Below are 22886 nucleotides of genomic sequence, written 5' to 3'. Positions count from 1 at the left end.
TTATACAAAGTTTAGATCCTAAGTTTAGGATCGAGTATCTCTAAGATAGGAAAGTATATCTCTAATCAAATATTTACAGAATATCTCTAAAATATTTACAGAATCAAATCAGTCTATACAAAGTAATACACCAACTTGCAGATATTCTAGAATCGTATCAATTGTCAACATGAAGTATAATATACAACTCCTATAGAGTTGTATTGGGAGATGACTTCTCTCCCAATGATGGGATTAGAGACATGGGCTTGGAAGAGCCCTCCTTATTATAAATGCCCGGTCCCCAAATCTACACACTATTACTTACATGTTTCTTCCCAGCTTATTTTAAATAACTTACAATCCAAATGAGCCCTTAGCAACCTCCATGGTCACCGGTTAACTTATCTACGTACGGATTCGGTGAATCCCCTTATCCTCCAAGGTCAATGGAATCCCTGACCGTGGGACCCATCTTGATGTATATTTCTTATATTTACATCGTTTTGAAATTTTGTTTTAGCACATGATCCAAAAAATGAAGAAGATCCAAATCTCTGATCGACTATTAAAAACTTCTCTTTGGTCACAAAAAAGTTTTGGATCACGCTGATATTTGTATGGTCTATTCATTGGATGGCAAATAAACATCCCGATGGCCCCTATGAAGTTTTTAATTATGGGGATTCAATCACAACTGTTTCCTGTGGTATGATCCACCTAAGACTTGGAACTACTTCATTTTTTGGATCATGCCCTAAAAGAAATGGATGGATGGTTTGAATTAAAGGCACATACATCATAGCGGGGCCCATAGTTAGAAACCGCACTTGGGTTATCTATGGCACGTTATTCTTGACTTGATTGACTGAGAAATACCAAAGTATTACCTTGCGCGGGATGCATGCTCGAAAAAGTGGAAATCTCTAAGGTGCATGAACACACACAAAAGCTTTGTTCAAAGTCACAGGTCCATTTTCACATCGGTGGTGGACCTTTTTTTACTTATCTTATGAAGTCTCATAATTGCCTTTTTCACCCAGTCATCCATTTGATGACCACAAAAGGGACAATTACTCCTATCATATATTTAGCATGATTTTTAGAATAATGTCCTTGTGATAATTGGCCCACTTTTCTATGGCCAGGATCGCACGCATAGAAGAGTTGAATGGTACACATTGAAGGGTAGTTGATGAATCTAAACTATCTAAATGTGATCAATCATAACTTTTATAGTGCAAGCACAATAAATATTTGTAATGAATAATTTATATGTTGGTTAAAATCTTTCATAGTTAGTATATTTTCATTTTAAGTGAGGAATTGTAACTTTTTCTTTTCTATTTTTTTATTAACTATTTTTTTCATTGATTTCAATGACTATGTAGTGTACAGTCGTATATTTTACTCTGTCTGATGTAAGCAACGGAGACTATCTTTATTAAAAGTTTGATTTCATTGTAAATTATTAATAATTTATTAAATTATAATATTAGTAAAATATCTATTATAATTTTTTTATCAAGCTTGTTATAATTTTCATTTCTTTATTTCATATAAGCTACATATGCAAATATTAATTAATGAATATATTAAACTTTACTTTTTAAAAAAAAAGATTTTAACACGACCTTTGATCACAACGACACATACATCTGCATAGCTATTGTTCATTATAACTTTACAATAATCATAATTATTATTTATCTTTATATTTCCAACACATGATTTTTATCTCTCCCACCATTCATGTGAAGGCCACATTTTCTGATGGTTAAGTTCATCATGTATCAATTTTCATCAATGATGAGTGCCACTAGTAAAAAAAACAACAATCATAAGGCTCCATAATATCATCCCCCTTTATCATGAAAGCGGATTTCATTCTATCCCTTAACCATAATCCATCCAAGCAGAGCTATGTGGAGCCCACCATGATATATGGTTTTTATCTATACTATCTGTCTATACCTAAATATCATTTCAAGGTAAAAGTTAAAAAAATAAGGTAAGTCCAAAGTTGAAGTGGACCATAACATGGAAGCAGCGGTAATACCCACCGTTGAAACCTTCACGACATTTATTTGACATGTTCATAAGGTCATATAGGTTTGGATGAAGGGACAACAAAAATATCAGCTTAATCCGAAATTTATGAGGCTCCTAAGAAGTTTTTAATGGTGGTTATTTAATCCTTACTATGCGGTGCACTTCATCTTTAGATCTACCTCCTTTTTGGATTCATACTTCAAAGTGATCTGGTGAAATAAATGGACGAGATGGATAAAACACATACATCACGGTAAGCCTAACAAAATTCTGCCCGAATGGATTATTTTCCAAGTGGGGAAGGACGTAATCCACTTCCCCGCCTGAAAAAAAATCAAGCTTGTTATAATTTTCATTACTTTATTTCATATAAGCTACTATGCAAACATTAATGAATACATTAAATATAACTTTTCTTAAAAGATTTTAACACCACCTTTGATCACAAACAACACATACATCTGCGCAGTTGTTGTTCATTAATACTCTACGAAAATCATTACATTGCCAACACATAACTTTTATCTCTCCCACTATTCATGTGAAGGCATGTTTTCTTATGGCTAAGTTCATCATGTATCAATTTCTATCAATTTCCATCAATGATGGATCCCACTGGTAAAAAAAACAACAATCATTTGCCTCCACAATACCATCTCCCGTTGTCATGAAAGCGACTTTCGTCCTACCCTTGACCATAATCCATCTTGGCAAAGCTATGTGGGGCCCACCATGATATATGGTTTTTATCAATACTATCTGTCTATACCTAGATATTATTTTAAGGTAAAAGTTAAAAAATGAGGTAAATCCAAAGCAGTGGACCATAACATAGGAAGCAGCAGTGATACCCACCGTTGAAACCTTCATGACATTTATTTGACTTGTTCATAAGGTTATATGGGTTTGGATGAAGGGACAACAAAAATATCAGCTTCATCTGAAACATATGAAGCTCCCAAAAAGTTTTTAACGGTGGCTATTTAATCCCTACTGTGAGGTCCACTTCAGCTTTGGATTTACCGGTGAAATGAATGGATGATGTAGAGCGAGTCGCAGACAGTTTCATGGCCAAGATGGATCAGAAAAGGTCCAGTTGACGACAGAAGTGATCCGGACCGTCAGACCTTAGATCAGGCGTATCTCGCAATTCAGAATGAGTTACCTGACGTAAAATATATGATTTTGGGGTAGAACGAGCTACTTCAGCCAACCAACCCAGTTACGTGGGGTTGTGCAACCCAGAATTGCGAAAAACTCCTAGATTGACGGTCGTTTCGTTGCTTTAATTTCGTTTTTACTATAAATAGTAAGTTTTAGTTTGATTATTACTCTTCATCCGTTGGGCTTTATAAGTTGCGTCCAACATGAAAAGAGCTTAGAATAATTAGGGGAACGGTTTGGTGAAGCCAAATAGGACACTTACTATTTTTGGCCGAAAACGTTGCGCACTAGTAGACATCACGACCGTCTATAAATAGTAAGTTTACTATTTATAGTAAGTCGCGGATTCTAGGAGTTTTAGTTGTAATTTGATTCTGATTTCTTTCTCATTGCTTGGTACTCCTATTTAAAATGTTGTGAACTCTTTTTTAGTCATCAATTAATCAATTTTGAATTTCTTAGAATTTATTTCTATTTTTTTGTTTTTGTTCCTCGTGGATTCAAGAAGTCTATGTGAGGAGTCCAAAAAAGTTCCATGGATTCAGACTAGTTATCCTCATCACGTTCATCCTTACGTCAATAGAAGGCTTAAATAAAACTCATACATCACGGTCGGTCCAATAGTCTTTACTCTTGCTCCGATGGTAGACTCTCATGGTAGACTCTCAGGAGTTTCAACACCTGGTAAGGGTTGGAGTATCCGTGAGTGGTGAAATCCCACTACGGCGTAAGCGTGTGAGGGTGTGTGTGCACGTGTTTAAAAAACAAAAGAGGCAATCAACTGCGTGTGCATGGATATCTATACTCTTTCAACGTATCAAAATAACTTTTCAAACCAAAATTTAAGTAGTTCCTAGATTCCGGGGACAAGTGTAATAGGTCATGCGTGTGCAGAATCAGGACCACTCATCCGGTTTAAAGATATACGTACCAAAAATGTCACGAAAGTCCACTAAGAAGGTAGCATGCGCTTATCGCGACCGCACATTTTTCTCGTACATAAACTTGGCCCATACAATGAGTATACATCATGTTTTTTTGTAAAATGCATCTTCAATGCAGGCCCCTCCCGATGAGTGGCCCAGATTTCGTATGCATTTAATGAATCGTCTTCTCCGTACCTCTACGCGCGAATCGCTCCAGCACTTTCGTTCAGACATGTGACGCGGTCCCACCACAACCTTCTGACCGGGAAGTTACATTATACTCGGGCGCAGATGATGCTTGATACGCAAGCACTCATAAATTATACACGTGTCACACATTAACTTAAATTAAACCAACTAAACTGTAGAACTCACCTTCTCTAAATCACGATACTAAAATAAGATTGTTTGTAATATTTTAACCTTCGATTCGTGGACACTTGAAACAGGGCCATTGGACATTTTTTTCATTTTAACCGTCCAATAAATGCCCACAATCTGATCAAATATGAGTTAGCTTTGATTCAGGATGTTATCTAAACTGGGAACCATGACTTGGACTTGGCTTATTTTCATGACGCGTATGTAATTTCTAAGAGCCTGCGTATCATCAATCACACTCTGCCAGAGTAGGACGGTTTTCTACTAGCGATAGGATTAAGTGCGTCCCCGGCCACACCCAAGACAGTTCGGCCGTTACCGGCCCACCTTCATATATGTATTATATATCCACGCCGTTCATCCTTTTTTTTAAATTATTTTAATCTATAATTAAAAAAATGAAACAGATCCAAATCTTAAGTTGACCATACCACAGGAAACAGTGGTCATGAAATATCCTACCATTAAAATTTTTATCAGACCCAACGTAATGTTTTCGTAATCTTTATCTTCATCCAACCTGATGACAAGGTCAAAAAAACCTGGATGAAGAAAAAATAAAAATATCATCTTGATCCAATGATTTTTGGCCCACAAAATTATTTAATAGTTATTCACCACTATTTTATGATATGGTCCACCTGAGATTGGTTCTGTAATATTTTTGGGTCTATAGCGTAAAATAGTTCGTTAAAACGGATGGACGGAATGGATATAGAATAAATACATCAAGGTGGGTCTTATGGTAAGGGCCGTACTGTATTGGGTGGATCCTTACCGGACCTAATATGCTGCTTGTGAAAGCCTAACACGTGGCGAGTGTCTCCGTGAATAGATAATACGTGGCGAGTATGGAAATCCGCCGTCCCAAAGGGAAAGCTCTTCTCCGTCCACGGAGAGAGGATTCTTCTCGATTCTTCCCTCTCTCTCTGGAACATTCTTCTACCGCTTTTTATAGTCCAACGCTCCGCGATTCTCCTCATCCGTCCGAATAGCCTGATCTTTCGCTCGCTTTTGCTACGCTACTCGCTCTTTGACTCTCACTCGCAAGGTAAGCGTTCGGTGTCTTTTATTCCTAAAAATAGATTTTAAGGGTCTATTTCATTCATTGATTTGGACCTTTTCTTGAACATTTTAGTACTTTTTTTTTAACATTTTACTGGAAGCGGATTGGCTCGTGTACCGCACACCAGCGATATAGCTGTGTGTGTTGACGTCACCAAGTTCTATGGGTCCCATCATGAGGTATGTGTTATATCACAACCGTCCTTTCATTTGGCGAGCTCGTCCAAATGCTTGAACCGAAAAATAAGACAGATCCAAAGATAAAGTGGACCACACTACAAAAAGCTGTGGGGGATTGAACGTCTACCATTGAAACCCTTTTGGTGTCACAGAAATTTTGTATCGATATTATATTTGTTTTTCCTCTTCATCCAGGTCTGTGTGACCTTATGAACAGATTGGATGGAAAATAAACGCTACGGTGGTCCCTATGAATGTTTAAACGGTGAGAAACATCGTCCCACTGGTTTTTCTGGTGTGGTCCACTTAAGCCTTGGATATGAATCATTTTTTTGTATCATGCACTAAAATGATCTCAAAAAATGGATGAACGGTGTGGATATAATAAACACATCATTTTGGGGCCATGTAACTTTGATCTTCTTTGAACCGTTCGTACAACTCGGAGCTGCAACGCTCGTCTTCGCACGACAAGTACCCATATGGCTGGTGTGCGGTACACCAGCCAATCCGGTTCCCATTTTCTTGAACATTTCAGTCCTTTTTTTTTTTTCTTATTTCATATGTCAAAAGGATGTGATCTTGTTATTTGTTTTTTTTGGAGATGATTCTATTTAGGAATAATCTTTTTATTCTTTACACGTGCTTGCGCGGCACACGTGTGGATGATCTGGGTTATTCATTTCAATTGCTGTTAGGATCCTTTCTCGTCAGGTTGGCCACCCGTGATTAACGGCTAGTGGTCTATGTTTGTTAGATGGCCCGCGGGTTTTGGGCTTGGTCATGTTGGCTGTGGGCCCCACCTAATGGGTGGCTTGGATTCTAGGTTGAGAGCTGATAATTAGTCTAGGCTTAGTGTGGTTCAATGGCCAAGAGCGTGGTCTTGTATGCCAGGGCTTATTAGCCATGGACTCGCTTGTGGACCGTTAACGCCTGTGATGTGATGTGCTTGTGGCCTTGGGTGTGTTCAGATTGGTTTTGATCATCAGGTGGGCTGAATTTCCATGTTTGAATGTGGGCCATCGGTCAATCCTATCTGATGCCGATTCTTGGACAACTCACACTCATGGTGGCGTCCACTAGATGAATGGCTTGGATCTCGCCAGCACATGCTACATTGGCATTAGTTAATGGGATAAAGCTGCCATGGATCAATCATCTACTAGAGGTATTTTAAGTGACTTAGCCAATTTGTGCTTATCTTGTACACTAGTTGTTGTACATAGTGTGTATTATATGGTAGGCTAGTGTATATGTCTATACTTGATAGGATGCTACTGGCTTCCGAATATTAACAAGGTATGAGAAGATTATTTAAATGAAGTCGATGATATTTTGAACTAGAAAATGTGGCTTTTGTTTGACCGACCGTTTAGATTTCATCCCGAATAAGCCTCTAAATGGTTTAGATTTTACTTCGCAAAAAGTAACTATTTTCTTTTATGCGAGTAGCTTAATTTGCTCTTCTTTATATGTAGACCATCCCAATGGTACTATTAGGGATCTTTTCAACAAAGGTTGCATGGGACCAACTATGATAACTGTATGAAATCCACTTTGTATATTTGTCATGTGTTTTGATGTTAGTCTAAAAGCGAGGCATATCTAAAACTCGAGTAGGCCACAACATTGGAGAAAGTTGCGATGGATCGCCTATTATTAAAAAGATTCATGTTTTACTCATGGTGAAGCGTGCAGCTGCACCCTTTAAACCTTGTGTCTTTCTTCTTCCTTCACTCTTTCCTACTCTCCCTCCAACTGCATTGCATGTGTAGTGTCTATAGTGATGGGAGTTGTAAAGGATTCTAAAGAGGACTATAGTTGCCAATTAGTGCAACTATAGAGTTTTCTAAAATGTCTAGAGTTATCTAGTGAAGTCTTTTAGAGAGAATTGTGTTGGATAGCTTAGAAAGCTTCTAGAGCCATTGGGCTATCAAGAAATGGTGGCATCTCCTTTTGTGTCTTTCTCTTTACTCTCTTCCCTACTCTCCCTCCAAGTGCATTGCATGCGCAATATCATTAGTGAAGGAAGCTGTAAAGAATTCTAAGAACGACTAGAGTTGCGAATTAGTGCAACTACAGAGTTTTCTAGTCAAGTCTTTTAGAGTGAATGTGTAGAATAGCTCAGAAGGCTTTACAGTCAATGGACTATCAACACATGGTATCATCCTAGCCATTCTTTGGTTTGTATAAGGTATATGAGTCCTCTTTCTTCTCTTTTTGAGAAGAGGGGCCTTTATTTGGTACAAGTTCTAGTTAAGAGTGAGTTTGTATAAGTTTAAGTTCATAAAAGGGCCAGGGAAGGCCCCAAAGGACGTGGATGGAGGTAATAAGAAAAGGCCTGATGACCTATGGTCTAACTGAAATTATGGCCCCTGAAAAAATGGGATGGTGGAACAGGATTCATGTAGCCCACGCCATTTAGTGGTGATAAACCTTAAATGATGATGATGAGGAGGGGGTCTTCATTTATAACCAACCCTCAAGAAGTTGTAAGTTTTGGAGCTTTCGACTCTTTGAGTAATCAAAAGCTTAAGGTAAGCACACTTCCTTTCTCTTATATATTTCTTGCATCCTAGTAGGTTTAGTAAATAACACTTGGGGTTGGTACTTGGAAGATAGGATGACTTGCTTAGGATGAGATTGTGAGTCTTGATTGTTGCATTGTAGACGCTTAAGGTAAGCACTTAGGCCATGAGGAGGGGCTCACATTCAGTTACAAAGGGGGTGAAATTATTGATGGTCAGAAATTTTCAATTTGCAGGGGTTTTTAGTGTATGGGCCATCTATGGTTAGAACCATTAAATCAATGGTTTGTATTACTAGACCATGGGGCCCACTTCTGCAGACTGAAAAATGAGATTTACTGTTCTAGTTCCTCGGCCCTAGGACCTACCTCGTAACTGAAACCCTATCGATGAAACAAGGGTTGGGTCTGGTTTAAACCAGCCTTCAAGCTTGGACTGGTATTTTGACACATGGGTGAAGTCTGCTGAGCTAGGGTTGCTCTAGTGATGTACCTCCATATGGACATGGCATGGAAACTCAATCTCTTCAAACTTTGGGAAGTAGCACGTGCAACCCATGCACAAAGAGGATGGGAAAGAGTGGAAGTGTGAGAAATTAGGATAGCAGAAAAAGAGAGAAATTTTGAAAAGGTGTAGGCTATAGAGAGAGAGAGAGAGACCCCTCTCTACATTTTCTTGTGTTGTAGCCTACTTGAGCTTTAGATATGCCCTGTTTTTTAAGCTCATGTCCTAATATGAGCCAAGCCAACAAATGTATGAATGGATTTCATAAAATCATCATAGTGGATTCTACCAAGCCTTTGTTGAATGGCTTTTCTCGTGCGCTTCATACAAGTTACTTGCAAAGAGGAGGAGAAATTCGGACAGGCTACTTGCATGAAATAATTGAAAAGTAGCTGGTTGTGTGTAAAATCTAAGCCATTCAAAGGTTTTTACGGGTGAAATATATACTATGCATTAGATAACTGCCACATTTTCAAGTTCCTAAAATATCCTTGACTTCGTTTAAAATGTCTTCTAATGTCCTTCTAATATTCAAAGTCATGGGGCAAAAATGTCCAAAAGCTGGTTGTGTTATATAGAGTATAACATGGAAGAAATGAGTCCAATAACCATTTGTACCTTGTGTATGTTGAGCTATTTCAGCAGATCAGGTTATTTGTTCATGTGGGGTTTGTGTAGGATGGACAGGCCAGATAAGCAAGACAGCAAATGCATATGAGAAAAAATGGAACATACAATCATGGCCCTTTTGGTGAGCGGACCTTGTTGATTTCATGGAATGTTCATGGCTCCCATCATGTGATCAGTGGCCTGGCTCCTGCAGCATGGTTGCCAAGTTGGCATATGCACTGGAAGCCTCTACTATCCTCACATCCACCCTATCCAGACTGTTGATGACATCCCATTGACATAGACTTGGAAGCTTGGTTTAGTCAAATGCAAGACAATTTCTGGCATGTTGCCTATGTTGCACATGCTTGGGAGATCATGCTGTTTGGTCATGTGTGTTTGGGATGCAGTAGAAAAAGCTTGTCCTCTAATCAATTAGGATAGGATATGTGCATGATAGAGAAGGGACCTAAAATTGTGCCCAACCTGGAGCAGTCGTCACTGATATACTGTGTATTTTCATGGTACCCAGCTTGTGATAAGTGGCCCGTAACCTGTAGTATGGGTGCCAAGTTGGCACACGACTGGAATTGCTTCTACTATCCTGACACCTGTTTCCATCTTAGATTGTTGATATTTGATGTTTCCAAACACCAATTAGTACATGCATTTCCTTCTAAAGCTCACTAGAAGTATTACAACAATTGGACTCGCCTTTTTCGCTTTGTAAAGATGGCACCAATCTGAATTCTGCTATGCGATTTTGCCAGATTTCTCTGACTAGAAAACTGCAGAAAAATGAGTCCAGTTGCAGATGCTGCTCTCTTCAACGGAAATTTGGCTACCGCTGTAAACCATCTACTTCATCACTTCCCTGAAAGCATTGAGAAGATGGTGTTCCCCTCGCACTCTCACGAGAGTAATGAAAGTAAGGGGATGGACAGTGTCCCAGCTGACATACTCGAGACTGCCAAGGAGTACGTGTTTTATCTAGACGTGCCTGGACTATCCAAGACTGATATTCAGGTAACTGCCTTGAAAATTCTCCATCTCCTCTTGCGGTGATCATGATTTCATTCAATTTCTGCTTGAGTATTGTGTGTGGGGTTTTTCAATGAATAGGTCTGCTGAGTTCCCGTTCTCGTCTGATTCACTGTTTCAAATTCTAGTGTAGGAAGAGAAGGCCACAGTTCTGTGCAATGTTGAAGATTTAACCAGTACATTTGTATAGAATAGCTGGGTACCATAGATGCTGGTGGATCATCTTTAGAGAGTAGTGTTTGCCCGAGTCGAATGGATGCAGAGACAGCTTAATGTGGTTAGCAGTCAACCAAATTCAATGGGCAGAGTGATTGATTGGTTAAGGATAATATAATGGCGCTTTGGTTTTTGTTTTTGTTATGATCCATCCATGAAATGGCTCAGCTGATCGACTGTTCCTGCCATACATGTATTATCGACAGGGTCTGCACTACATGCCACTTGCATTGGCATTTCTCTATGAGTGGAGTCCTATTGGGTCATGAGATGAAAGGATTTGATGCCGTGAATCATCATCTAAGCCCTATCCCAACTAATAGGGTTTGGTTACATGAACTCTTTTCTGCCATTCCCCTCCATCAAGGGTCATAACTTCAGTTAGACCATAGGTCATTAAGCCTCTCTTGTCCTTTGATTTAATATCATTCATACTACACCAAAATGAGACCATTTATCACTGATCAATTTATCATCTAGACTATTCGATGCTGGAGGCAGGACACTTCAAAGCCCATCCGACTGTTTGATAATGTCAGCCGATGGCTGATATTCTGGTCACACTGGTTAAAATATGTCCTCCATTTTCCATGGTGCCCGCATGACCGACAACACCCTTGAAGGTTCAAGGTATTGTCTGAAACAGGTCCTCATAGCCCGATATGTTCCAGTATTGTCGGTATTGTCGAATGATTCAGGCCTGAAGCAGCCTGATACAGGGCAATACGGGGCTGAATTGGTGGTGAACAAACGCTAGGATATTCGTACACCTATTATCAGATTAAACCTTGGTTCCGGTCCCTAACATAACATTCATGGTACCAATGCTGCTTGTTGAATTGTGTATAGGTGACAGTTGAAGATGAAAACACTCTGATAATCCGGGGTGGTGGGAAGAGGAAGCGTGAGGATGGAGAAGATGAAGGGTGCAAGTACATTCGGTTGGAGAGGAAGGCATCTCCCAAGTTCCAAAAGAAGTTCCGCCTGCCCGAGAGTTGCAACACGAATGCAGTTTCTGCAAAATGCGAGAATGGTGTTTTGACTGTTACGGTTGAGAAGCTTCCTCCGCCACCCAAGACCAAGTCTGTGGAAATCACAATATCCTGAAGGACGGGGAGAGAAGGGGGGAAGATGGATTGCCTGAGACCCTACCCTTGTGCTGGACTGCTGGTACAGTATAAAGAACTGCCTTTTTTTGTGTGTACAAGGTCTGTATTTTGAAAAAGATCGATGTGGGGCAGGCTTTCTGTGTTTTTCCGGTAGATGTTTATGGTCTATGCATTTTGATTAAGTAGGTTTTAAAAAAATCAGCTTTTCCATGTGGGCTACCTTTGTCGCATCTTTGAATGGATCCATGAAGATGTGAATGATTTCCCAATGTGCCCGGTCCATGCATATGAGGCTCAGGGTGTGCCGGTCCTGACCGCTGGAGTGGGTGAGTAACACCTGCTTGTTGACATGGCAAGGTGCCTGTCACCAATTCTTCTTCTTCACTGTCTCTGTATGGGCCCGATTGAAGGACCCTAGTCTCTGAGATGGATGTGGATTGCCGGGATATACCTGGTGACCCAATGTTGTAGGATTTGGTTGGATTATATGCTGCTGTTAGAGATGGGAGCTGTATAGAGCATGTTTGGTCAACTGGAGCTATCTCTGATAGTGGCACATGGCTCGAAATCTTACCGTGAGAACTGGGGCTCTCTCTTATAGCGGCACGTGACCCAATCAAATCTCACTATATTGGGTCATCAGGTAATTTGCTTCCTTCTCAAACACCCAAATATTGAAATTTGTATCCCTGTTCTGTGGGCCTTACTGGTCCCTCTGTCCAGGGGTAGAGATCTGGTTTGAGCCTTCTTAGAGGATGTACATCGACATTAAATGAGCAAAAGGAAGAACATGCTATCATGTGAATGCGGGGAGAATTAAGAGTAATGTGGTTGGCCATTTTTCCATCTTGCAATCTCCTTTATTTGTGGGGCATGACCAAAGATTGTAGAGTTTATAGGCATCCCATTTATGATGTGAAGATGGACCGTCTGAAAGAATATCGAAAATGATCAAATCAGTTAATGGGAAGATGATTCTCCAGCAGTTGGAAGAATGGTCCATTGTCTATCAAACTGACGGTCTTGGATCAACAGGTTGTGGAAAGTTTTGTGGAAGCATACTGGACAGGAGGTGTCATGCTAAGTGTAGCAAAACAGAAAGGACCTTGATTAAGTAAAACGCAAATATCAAGTGGGTGGTTAGGAAACAGTTCCAAATACCCATGAGTGAAAATCCTCTTTTAAAGGTCTGTTTGGTTTTGCAATTATAATGCTATCTGTAATTGTGGTGACATTACTTACGGGCCCTAAAAGGAAGCAAGGATCGTCTGGTAGTGTGACATTTTGGTCTAAGGCCCACCTGTAGTATGGCACGGTAGTTGAACAGCACGGTTTTTGGCCCATGTTCACAAGTGATTTAGATATAAGGAAATTTTCTGGCAAAATTCCTCAGAAATTTGCATTTTATGAAACAATGCCTTTATAAGAAATTTGCATTTTATGAAACAATGCCTTTATAAGAAATTTGCATTTTACGGAACAATGCGTATGACATCCAATCTATTTAACACATGATACCCACCACGATGTTCACACCATCTGAAAATCTGGCTGAACGAATCAAGAGATCGATGCTTTTGAGTGGTGTGTATTAGTTTTTATAGTTAGACTATCTTATCATTTGATCTGCCAAAGTTTAGGTCCTTTTGGTAATCATGGTATAGTGCATCTGTTGGACGGGCTGGATGTCAGGCATATTCCTCATGGGCCTCACGATTTTTAATTCACCACTTTTTAAAGAAAATATTAAAATGGTAATTTCAATCCTTAATAAGCAATCTGACTTTCTAAAGATTTTTGCCGTAAAATTCCCTAGATCTCAGCGTCTAGCAGTGGAGCCATCTTAATCAAAAGTGCAACTAAAAATACAAATTTCATGTAACAAACAATCTGTATGCAACATACGGTTACAGGAAAATGCTATTTCACTACATTGACGGTAATACTTCAATCCCTGATTTACAGTATACATGACATCCTGCCAAAGCATGGACAGTGTGGAATCTTGCCATCTGAAATAGTGTCATGGTAACACATGAATGGGGAAGATTCTGTTCTTCTTTTTTTCTTTTTCTTTTTTCTTTCTTTACTGACGGTCAATATCTCTGAACCAATCAGAGATGGTTCGAGCAAGAACTTTAGTGTCATTGAGCGAGAGAGACTTCAATCCCTGAGCAAGGGCATCTGCTGGAGTGTACAGATCACCAACTCGCCATGTTACATCCTATTCATATGAAAAGAAGAAAAACAGAAAAAAGTTAATACAGTGCACTGCAATTTCAATCGGGCAAGCAGTTACAAGTTCAGCAGGTTCATGCTAATCTAAAGATGTAGAGGATCTATTTTCATCTCAAGTCTTAAGTAGCATGCACATACTTGTACATTATATTCATATCTATCATTGATGTGATACTTCTTTAAAGAGATTATCCATCCTGTCTGCTGTGGGCCCCAGTGGAAATGGGACATGGACCAAAGTCTGAGATGGTTTTATAACAGCCGACAGAGGCGTACTTCACGTGGGTATGCATATGGCAACTTTCACTAGCATGGGAGGAATGACTTTATGGTGAAGAGCTACACTCCTATTTTAGTTTTGTGCCATTGAAGAAATTGTGCTGACTAGTACTCTCACATGTGACATTGACGCACAGCTATCCAAACCATCTAAATAGTGATCCCCATTGTGGATGGAGCAGGCATCTCAAAACACTTTGATCAATTTAAATCGTACATCGTAAATTGTAGGATTTTGATTACTATGCTTATTTGCATGAATCGTTTCATAGCACATGTACTTGAGATCCAGTCCATTCATCAGGTAGAACACACTGCGAGCTTCCTTGGCCCAAGAATCATGTTGGTCCATTCATCAGGCTGCATTTATATGAGAAAAATGCGTGCATGTGGAAAAAAAAAAATCAGCAGTCTGATATTCGACGTACACACATGGCCTACCTTATGAGTGGACCAGCCTGATTTTGAGGCCATGGCATTAACATGCATGCCAATTTAGAACTTTTGTCGTGAAACCCTGCATCCATCTACATTCAGTATTTCTCAATTTGTACTACTCCCACAAGTAACAGTTCTGATGATGGCATTCTACTAGGTTTTAAGTGCAACTAGATATCATAAGCTATGATCGCATACCCAATTAACATAAAATAACATGATAGAGGAAATAAAAAAAAAAAAACATTTTTTTCGAATGATAGAATCCACTGTTTCGTACCTGTATGCATGGTGTGAGATGGTTCCCTGCCAGTGTAACCTTCTGAATCATGCCACCTATAGACTCCACACGAGGCTTCAAGATCTCTTCGAGGAGGTCGGTTTCATCAATGGCATCCAAGCTGAATTTCACCTGGTATGCAGAATAACACCAGCATGTTCAAGGGAGATCAACACCTAATAGCTTTTTTATATGAAACATATATTAGAAAAAAGAAAAGGACCCAAAAAAAAAGAGTTGCAGTGAGTACCAGTAAAGTGTGTGGGACATTGTAAGATTTCTTACAGAAATCACGGTTTTCAGAGGGTGTTGGCCTGAACTCTGATATCCCCTGGGTAACCTGCAATTATACAACAGGCGATGGTGAGCCTTTGTGAAGAAGCTTTCTACCTTTGAAAGAAATATGGTGGCTACACTGGAGAGTAGGATTCTCAAGTTACTTGCACCACATATGCAAACGGGGCATGTGCACAAGATCTGGACCATTAATCAGGTGGGCCACACTGTGCATGTCCAACAGCCCAAAAAACCAGACTAGTCTGTTCATCAGGTGGACCGCATTTATACAAAAATGGACAGCTATGTGGGAAGCAAAAAAAAAAAATCCAAGATCCACATTTGAGTAGCCCATGTGATTACTGAATAGGTTTGATTTGTATGCCACGGCACATGATAGAGCCTTCCTAGGAACAGCCTGGAAACACATACAAGTGCCAAGAGCAGGACTGAAAATCTTGCTCCCAAGAGTACATACAAACGTACTTAACTGGAACTGGAAAGAGATGATAAATGATAGCCACTGAAAAACCTGATTCATGACAGAGGGTAATTGATCCACAAATTTGGTCAAAGAAACCAAGGCTTCCTGGTCATATGCTTGTATCATTGGTCCGGCAGTGTCGAGTAGTGCCTTCCATGCATCTCCTAAAGAGTTCAATCCATACAATAAGTGAACAGAAAATAAAGATATAACTGCTAGGTATTTGTAGTCTTAGGTATGTGTAATCTAATTTAAATCAAGAACCAAAAGGAAAAGAAAAGGAAAATTAACTAATTGAATACAGTAAGTACCTGAAGCATTTCTAGCCATTTCATAAACGGGGGATGCTTCCATCATAGGCACCAACTGACTAACCATGGGACCAAACTGCAGAGCAGCTTTTAGAAACACTTGAAATGCATAAAATCAAAGAAACTGGAAGCATTTTTTGTTGTTTGATAAAAGGACATATAGCTAGATATAACATCTAGCAACTGAATTTGGTCTAAAAGATGTAGTAGAGAAAAAACAGATGGGAGCGCACATCAGACATCCCATTTATTACAGCTTTGATGTATGAAACTCCATCCTTCTAGGAGATTTTCTACTATGTAAAATGGATGTCCCTGAAGGCTTTCAGAAGTTTGCCTAGTAGTCTATCTTTACATGGAACAGTCCTACACTAAGTATGGACTACTGAGGACCAACGTGCAAGTTTGATTTTCTGAAATGTCTTGGCCTCATTGGTTTTACTCAGGGTAAAAATTTCCATGTACAACTGTTGAAGGAGCATCCAATAACTACAAACAATGTATTATTTAAGGTCTTCCCTTTTTTGGAACCGAAAATTTTGAGAATGCCCTTATTGTCATATTCCCAAAGGATCCAACCCAACCAGCTGTCAAATGTTATTTTTTATTCCTTAAAATGCTCCAAGAATATTGAATGGGCAGCACTTTCTTGCACGAATGCAGGTTGCGTGTTACTTGTGATGGGATTGTAAGTATATCAAGAAAGAAACATTAAAAAAGTAGAAGTGTGCAGTAGAAGGTCAACCAGTTAGCAGAAATATGATAATCACCTGCTCGAAGTACGGCACAGCCTCTGAAGCTGGTCTGTTGTTGAACGAGATAAGGGCATTGGCCTTCCACAAAAGATAGGTGAAAGCCTTTGTTACACTCCATCATTGCTTCAGTTATTCTAAACTAAAGGGAACCTCATAATCTGCATTCTGCTTTAACAAAATTATTTGCATGAGAGGCTCCTTTTTAGAAAGTGCCACCCAATATGCCCGCTCATACAGAATTTTCAGTAATTGAAAGAGTGAGGAAAACCAAACCTTTGGTATCTTCTCAGAAAAGTAGCTTCCTATGAGCAACTGGATGAGTGCACCATTGCTGCAAACCACATTGATAGCAGAAACAACATGAGGACTATACATGAATCAAATCAAGTGGGAGGCTTGAACACTTCAGCACTCTTATACTGATATGATCCAGAAGGGGGCCACTGATTACACCTACTGACTGATATATACACAACCATTTCTACCTTGGTTATACATGAGTACAATTGTTTACTGTTGTGTAACCAAAAAGTTGAGTGGGCTGTTGTGTGAATCAGTTGAGGGGATACCAAATAAACATTTCCCCATCCAAAATCCTCAAGAAGGTTAACAGGGAGAATTTGAATAGAAAATATAACTAATCATTGCTTGCATGACCTTTAACACACTTTTATCAATCATAAAAGTGGAAAAAGTAGCAGAATTATTTTGGAGCTTTAAAGTATTTTGTTCTTCTAATGAGCTAGAATGGTTGTCAGAAGAGTATGTAAGTGACCAGACTATATAATAACACTAATAGCTAAATAATTAGTCATAATTTACTTTGCAATGGCACCAACCTAAATTTTAGATTCAAAATCACATCCAAGCACAAAGACAAACAATGCACTCATAGAGTCTAGAATGCATTAGGGAGTCAGGGACATGCAAATTCAAGGGTATCAAAAGCTAAAAGCACCATCATCACCATAATAGGCTTGTCACAGCTATTTGGATACAGCTCAGTTCTCATGATTGTTTGGCTAAAGTTGAACAATGACTCCGTTTGACATCAACCCTCCTTTACCCGGGTAGGAGACAACGAGGTGCATTAACCCCTACCATGTGGAGTTTAGTTGGTTGTGGCTAAAAGAATGAGAGTACTTTTTCTTTCTTTCTTTCTTTCTTCTTTTTTGGATAAATTACAGAATTTATTACAAGAGAAAGAAAAGGTACAAAGTGAAAAACTTCTGATGTTGTAGCAGAGTGTGATGGATGATATGCAGGCACTTACAAATTACTGAAATTGCATGCGCGCCATACAAGTCAAATTAAACTGTTCAAATAATGGTTCCCAGTTTAGATGTATCATGAACTAAAAATTACACTATCTGATTGTCTGACTATCAAAATGGTGGACATTTATTAGATTATTAAAAATGAAAATGCCCAATAGTCCTACTGCCACAAACAAGTGTCCATGAATCAGAGGTTAGGATTGTTCAACCAATCTTTTTTTTTTAAAGGTAATTGTCCAACCAATCTCTGAGTGACTTAGCAACAGTGGGTTTCACAAGTTAGTCAGTTTAACTTGAGTTAAATTTTTGTCATGTGTAGCATTTCTCAGTGCCTGCATACCAAGCATCATCCGCTGCCTTAGTATGATATAACTCCTCAAAGTACAAAGTAAAGAAAACAAGAGAATGACCTGTTAAAAAAAACATCAGTGTAGTAGTATAGTTGCTCATGGTCGTATGAGCTTTTGGCCAAATTTTTAAATCATTGAGCACTAAAATTGATATGAAAACATTCTCACAGCACAGAGAAAGGAATAGACGAATAAGAACTACCTAAGGAAAGTAAATTGGACAAGTCAGCACTCAACACAGAAGGAAATCATATGGCATGCATTTAGGATCAATACTTCTCTACAAAAAATATCTACACAGAAGTGTAACTTATGACATCCTGATCTTGGAGCATACCATAGCCATGCTGATTGGAATATGCCGCATGCTCAATCAGCAGTTGAAGGCCACATTATGCATCCATAAAACAAATCAGACAGCCCAATCCAAACACTGGGGCACTTGGATAAGGACAGTCAGAAACCTGGATAAGTGATCCACATCCTCAAAAACATACTATTACTTAGAAATTAAACCAATACTAATTAGGCTATGAAACCTTGTGATATTGTTAGTAAAATATTTTAACACAATTTCTAGGTAAGACCTCTAAACAATCCTTTCAACTCGCGTGTGATGGTCATAAAATAAGAAGACCGACGGAAACAATCTATTAAGGTTTGGCATACGAATGGTGAGATAAGAACAGCTTCACAAGCCAGATGGACAAATATGCGTGCTTACCTATGACCAACGGAGTAAACTGGAAGGTCGATGAGATCGGTCGAAACTATATTGGCATAGGCCAATCCTGATGTGAGAAGCATGTCCATACAGTCATTGAACCGCTCATATACTTCCCTAGCAGCTTGGGCATGATCAAATGTGACGTTGAATGGCACGGATATTATAAGAAACCCATCCTTCGCCAAAAGATTCATTAGATGGCTGCAGATACAAAACGTGAGAAGATAATTGTAAAGTCAATTTCAGCATTGCATTCAGGAAACATATAAAGATGCATATAACTAGAAGACATGAAATGATTCACAAGATTTTTAAGAATAATGTGAAGCTATGAGATATTAATAAATGCTAATATATCACTGAGATATGCTAATATGGCACGGATGATGCTTGATATGCAGGCACTGAGAAATGCTTGATATCCGAGCAAGACATAAAATAAAGGATTTGTCTTGCTCGCAAGCAATGGAGAGTGGAATAATGCTAATATCACATGCAATTGTTGCCCACACTTTCATGGGATACATGACTAAATCAGGCAACTCATCAGCCCACCATGGACGTGCCATAGTCCAAAAATCACACCATCCAAAATAATCCTAATTTCTTGAATGGAGAAATTTTGTCAACTGGATATGAATCATTGGCCTCACAGTTTCTTTTACCATACCATGTTCCTCAAAACTCCTCCAGTTTAACCTTTGCCGATGTTCTGAGCAGCATGATTATTGGGCTATTGCCCATCCATAATGAAGCTTCTAGAAGAGCAATCCAGATATTGCATGCATGTGCCACTTGATCTTTGAACCTTCAAGTGCATGTAGTCTTAGCATTCCCGATGGAGTTTACTAACAATTCTTGTAACAAAGCTTCGGATTTGTTGACAAGAGAAAACTCCTCACCTATATGTAACTTCAGGAACTGCACCAACAAAGGCACCTCCCAAGAACTTGATAATAGCACGGGGCTTCTTACCATTTGGAGGGGGAATGACCAAACAAGAATCCAACCTTCTATAGATCTTATTTTTGTATGTATCTTCACTGATGTATCCATTAGAAACCATTTTATTAGAGGGGCTCCTTGCAAAGGCAATCCGTTTGCCGAAAGATGGAAAAGATGGAAAGGTGAACAAAGAGCATTTGCTGACATCCCACTTCAATAGCCGATTAACCTTTTGAGAAGTGTCATCAGAATATTTACACCTGCATACTGTAAAGCTCTTCAAATAAGAGTTTTTGAACTCCACATTTGGCAGACATGACATCACCAGAGCCATGTTCAATGACTGCGGCTACTTCCAAGTCACTGCAACCAACCCAAGAGGAAAAAAAAAAAGATACTTTCATCACCAACAATATCTCAAGACAACTCCCATGCATCATGCTACTAGAGAATAATAGGGTACTCAACCCAAGGATGTGTGTAATATCCCTAGGTTTTCAGTTTGTATAAGTAGGCTGGTGGTTCAGTAACTGAAATGTTGGTTTAATGGATTCCACTCTGAATGCACCACACTCCACTAATCTCCTTGATGAGACGATCCTAACCCTTTGATTGACAACCAGTAAATAAATAGTTAAGGAAAGCAATGTAGCCAGGCTGCATTCAACTGAAGTACTAAATTTAAAAAAAAAAAAAAAAAAAAAAAGATTGTATGGCTCCTGTCTCCCGATCCGCTCGGTTTTGGAGGCATGGTCCATCCACAAAGGGGCCCATTAGCCAACAGTCTAGCTCACTGAAACATGGACCCCAATCGTACAAACGGAAAACCAAGGATACATGCAAACCCTCAGTCAAGGATTAGACAAGTCATCCATAATAGGATGAAATTGTTTGATGATTTGGACCATCCCTCTAGTGGTCCCAACCTTGGATTGTTCTATGGTCCAAAATACTCCAACCGGATTCTCCTGATGGTGACACTCGAATGGTTAAGATAAAACAGTCTGATTTTGGGCCATACTCCACCAATAAATGAAATGTGGATTGACTCACATCTATCCCACGTGCACCATCATGGGTTTGCTACCATTTCATAGGTGGAAGCAAGCTCACAGCCTCACATCCCCAGTAAATAGGAAATTAAAAAGAAACAGAGTCGATATATCCACATCTTAAATTGTTAGTTCCATCCCATTATGGTGCTTTGGTCATAACAAGATTGAAATCTGTAAAAAGGAAGCAGAGGGAGAAAGAAAAAAAATCTTACTACAACCAAATTATCCCTGTTAAGCAAAACTAATAATTTTAACAGGTGGAACTGCAGAAATGACAATGCCCAGAAGAAAACATCATTTTTCTTCTTCTTCTTCTTCTCTTCTTCTTCTTCTTCTTCTTCTTCTTCTTTTTCTTTTAGTTAGAATATGGTGATAATTCTCCATAACTTTTAAAAAGCAGTGACGCATCCACACTGGATACATGGCATTCATGTATGGCAATCGGAACCTTCCAAATTGCCAGCCCAATTGTAGATAGAGCATAGCCCAAACACCACACCAATCTAACAATCATAACCATCTATCATCCCCCACGGCCTGACCATTTTATTTTAATCTGTCTATGTTATAGTAACCAATCAGATGGCTAGGATGGTTCAATTAGTGTGATTCTCGACATATGCTCCATCCACAACATGTCCCATGACTTAGACGGTATAGATTACCCTACATGAATGGCAGGACTTCGCAAAGATGGTGATGAGCAATTACCCTAATTTAAAGTTGTTTTGCAAATGCTATTCATGTCAATGGTGATAGTTCTCCATTGACATGAATGGCAATCCGAGCCTTCCAAATTGTCAGCCCGATTGTAGATGGAGCATAGCCCAAGGACCACACTGATCTAATAATCACAACCATCTATCAAACGCCCATTGAATTCGGCAGCCCGACCATTTTATTTTCAACCATCCATTTGAAATCAACCAATCAGATGGCTAGGATCGTTTGATAAGTGTAATTCTCGACATATGCTGAATCCACTAAAGGCCCCACGACTTGGACGGTCTAGATTTCCCTACATGAATGCCAGGCCTCCGCAAACATGGCGGTGAGGAATCACTCTAATCTAACCTTTGTTTCGCATATGTTCTTCCTGACAATGATCTAACCATCTAAGATTGAATTCGATTTCTAGATGAAATATGAAAGAACATAAGCTTACCTATGATTAGGGTTTTTTCCGTTTCCCCTTTTACCTTTCTCGCGGGAAAAGAAGAGACGGCAAGGTTTCTGGGAGTTTATATAGAGTTTATATAGGGTTCGTAAGAGTACCATGACGATCCTCGCGCGTCGGGAGAGACGAAAAAGCCTATTCGCGGCACCCTGTCTGGGAGAGATCTTGGCCATTCATCAGGTGGAAGATAAGATTTTTCTAGCCTACACATCATTTTCTTGGTATTTTTGAATATAGACTGTTGTCATTATCTTCTCGGCCATACAATCTACAATTTTTTTGCCAACTACACGAACGGACTGGATTTATCAGCTTAATTTTTTGAACCAGTAAATGTACACACGTCGGGGCTGAAATGATGAACGGTTCAGATTCAAGGAAGTTTCTCAGTTTGGCACAAGATTCCGCTCTTCTACCATACTTCCGCGAATCGCCTTGAGGATCTTATGTGCAGAACATGGAAGATGGTACGTTATAGCCGGAAGAAAAGCATTATGGTAGACCGATCTCTCATCAGTACAATCGGCATAATAATAAAAT

The 22886-nt window shown here is 39.3% G+C and overlaps 2 protein-coding genes across 2 annotated transcripts; one reads left to right on the top strand and one right to left on the bottom strand.

Moving 5' to 3' along the window:
* The first annotated feature begins 5355 nt into the window (after positions 1-5355).
* LOC131251795 (17.4 kDa class III heat shock protein) lies at positions 5356-11973 on the top strand. The gene is made up of 3 exons (XM_058252755.1): positions 5356-5553; positions 10159-10414; positions 11495-11973. Exons 2-3 carry the CDS (start codon positions 10187-10189, stop codon positions 11750-11752), a joined length of 486 nt encoding a protein of 161 aa, XP_058108738.1. The 5' UTR covers positions 5356-5553; positions 10159-10186; the 3' UTR covers positions 11753-11973.
* A 1635-nt stretch (positions 11974-13608) lies between these two features.
* On the bottom strand, positions 13609-22416 carry LOC131251794 (uncharacterized). Its single transcript, XM_058252754.1, has 10 exons — positions 22335-22416; positions 20072-20477; positions 19167-19370; positions 17089-17146; positions 16831-16893; positions 16061-16136; positions 15798-15913; positions 15240-15329; positions 14990-15121; positions 13609-13978 (listed from the first exon to the last, which is right to left on the bottom strand). The coding sequence occupies exons 2-10, from the start codon at positions 20446-20448 to the stop codon at positions 13841-13843; spliced, it is 1254 nt and encodes a 417-aa protein (XP_058108737.1). The 5' UTR covers positions 20449-20477; positions 22335-22416; the 3' UTR covers positions 13609-13840.
* Between the last annotated feature and the right edge of the window lie 470 nt (positions 22417-22886).

Source organism: Magnolia sinica, chromosome 7 (assembly GCF_029962835.1).
Source record: "Magnolia sinica isolate HGM2019 chromosome 7, MsV1, whole genome shotgun sequence".
Classification (NCBI taxonomy): Eukaryota; Viridiplantae; Streptophyta; class Magnoliopsida; order Magnoliales; family Magnoliaceae; genus Magnolia; species Magnolia sinica.
The sequence above is the reverse complement of the archived record's forward strand: the minus strand, read 5'-3'. Positions and strand labels throughout refer to the sequence as shown.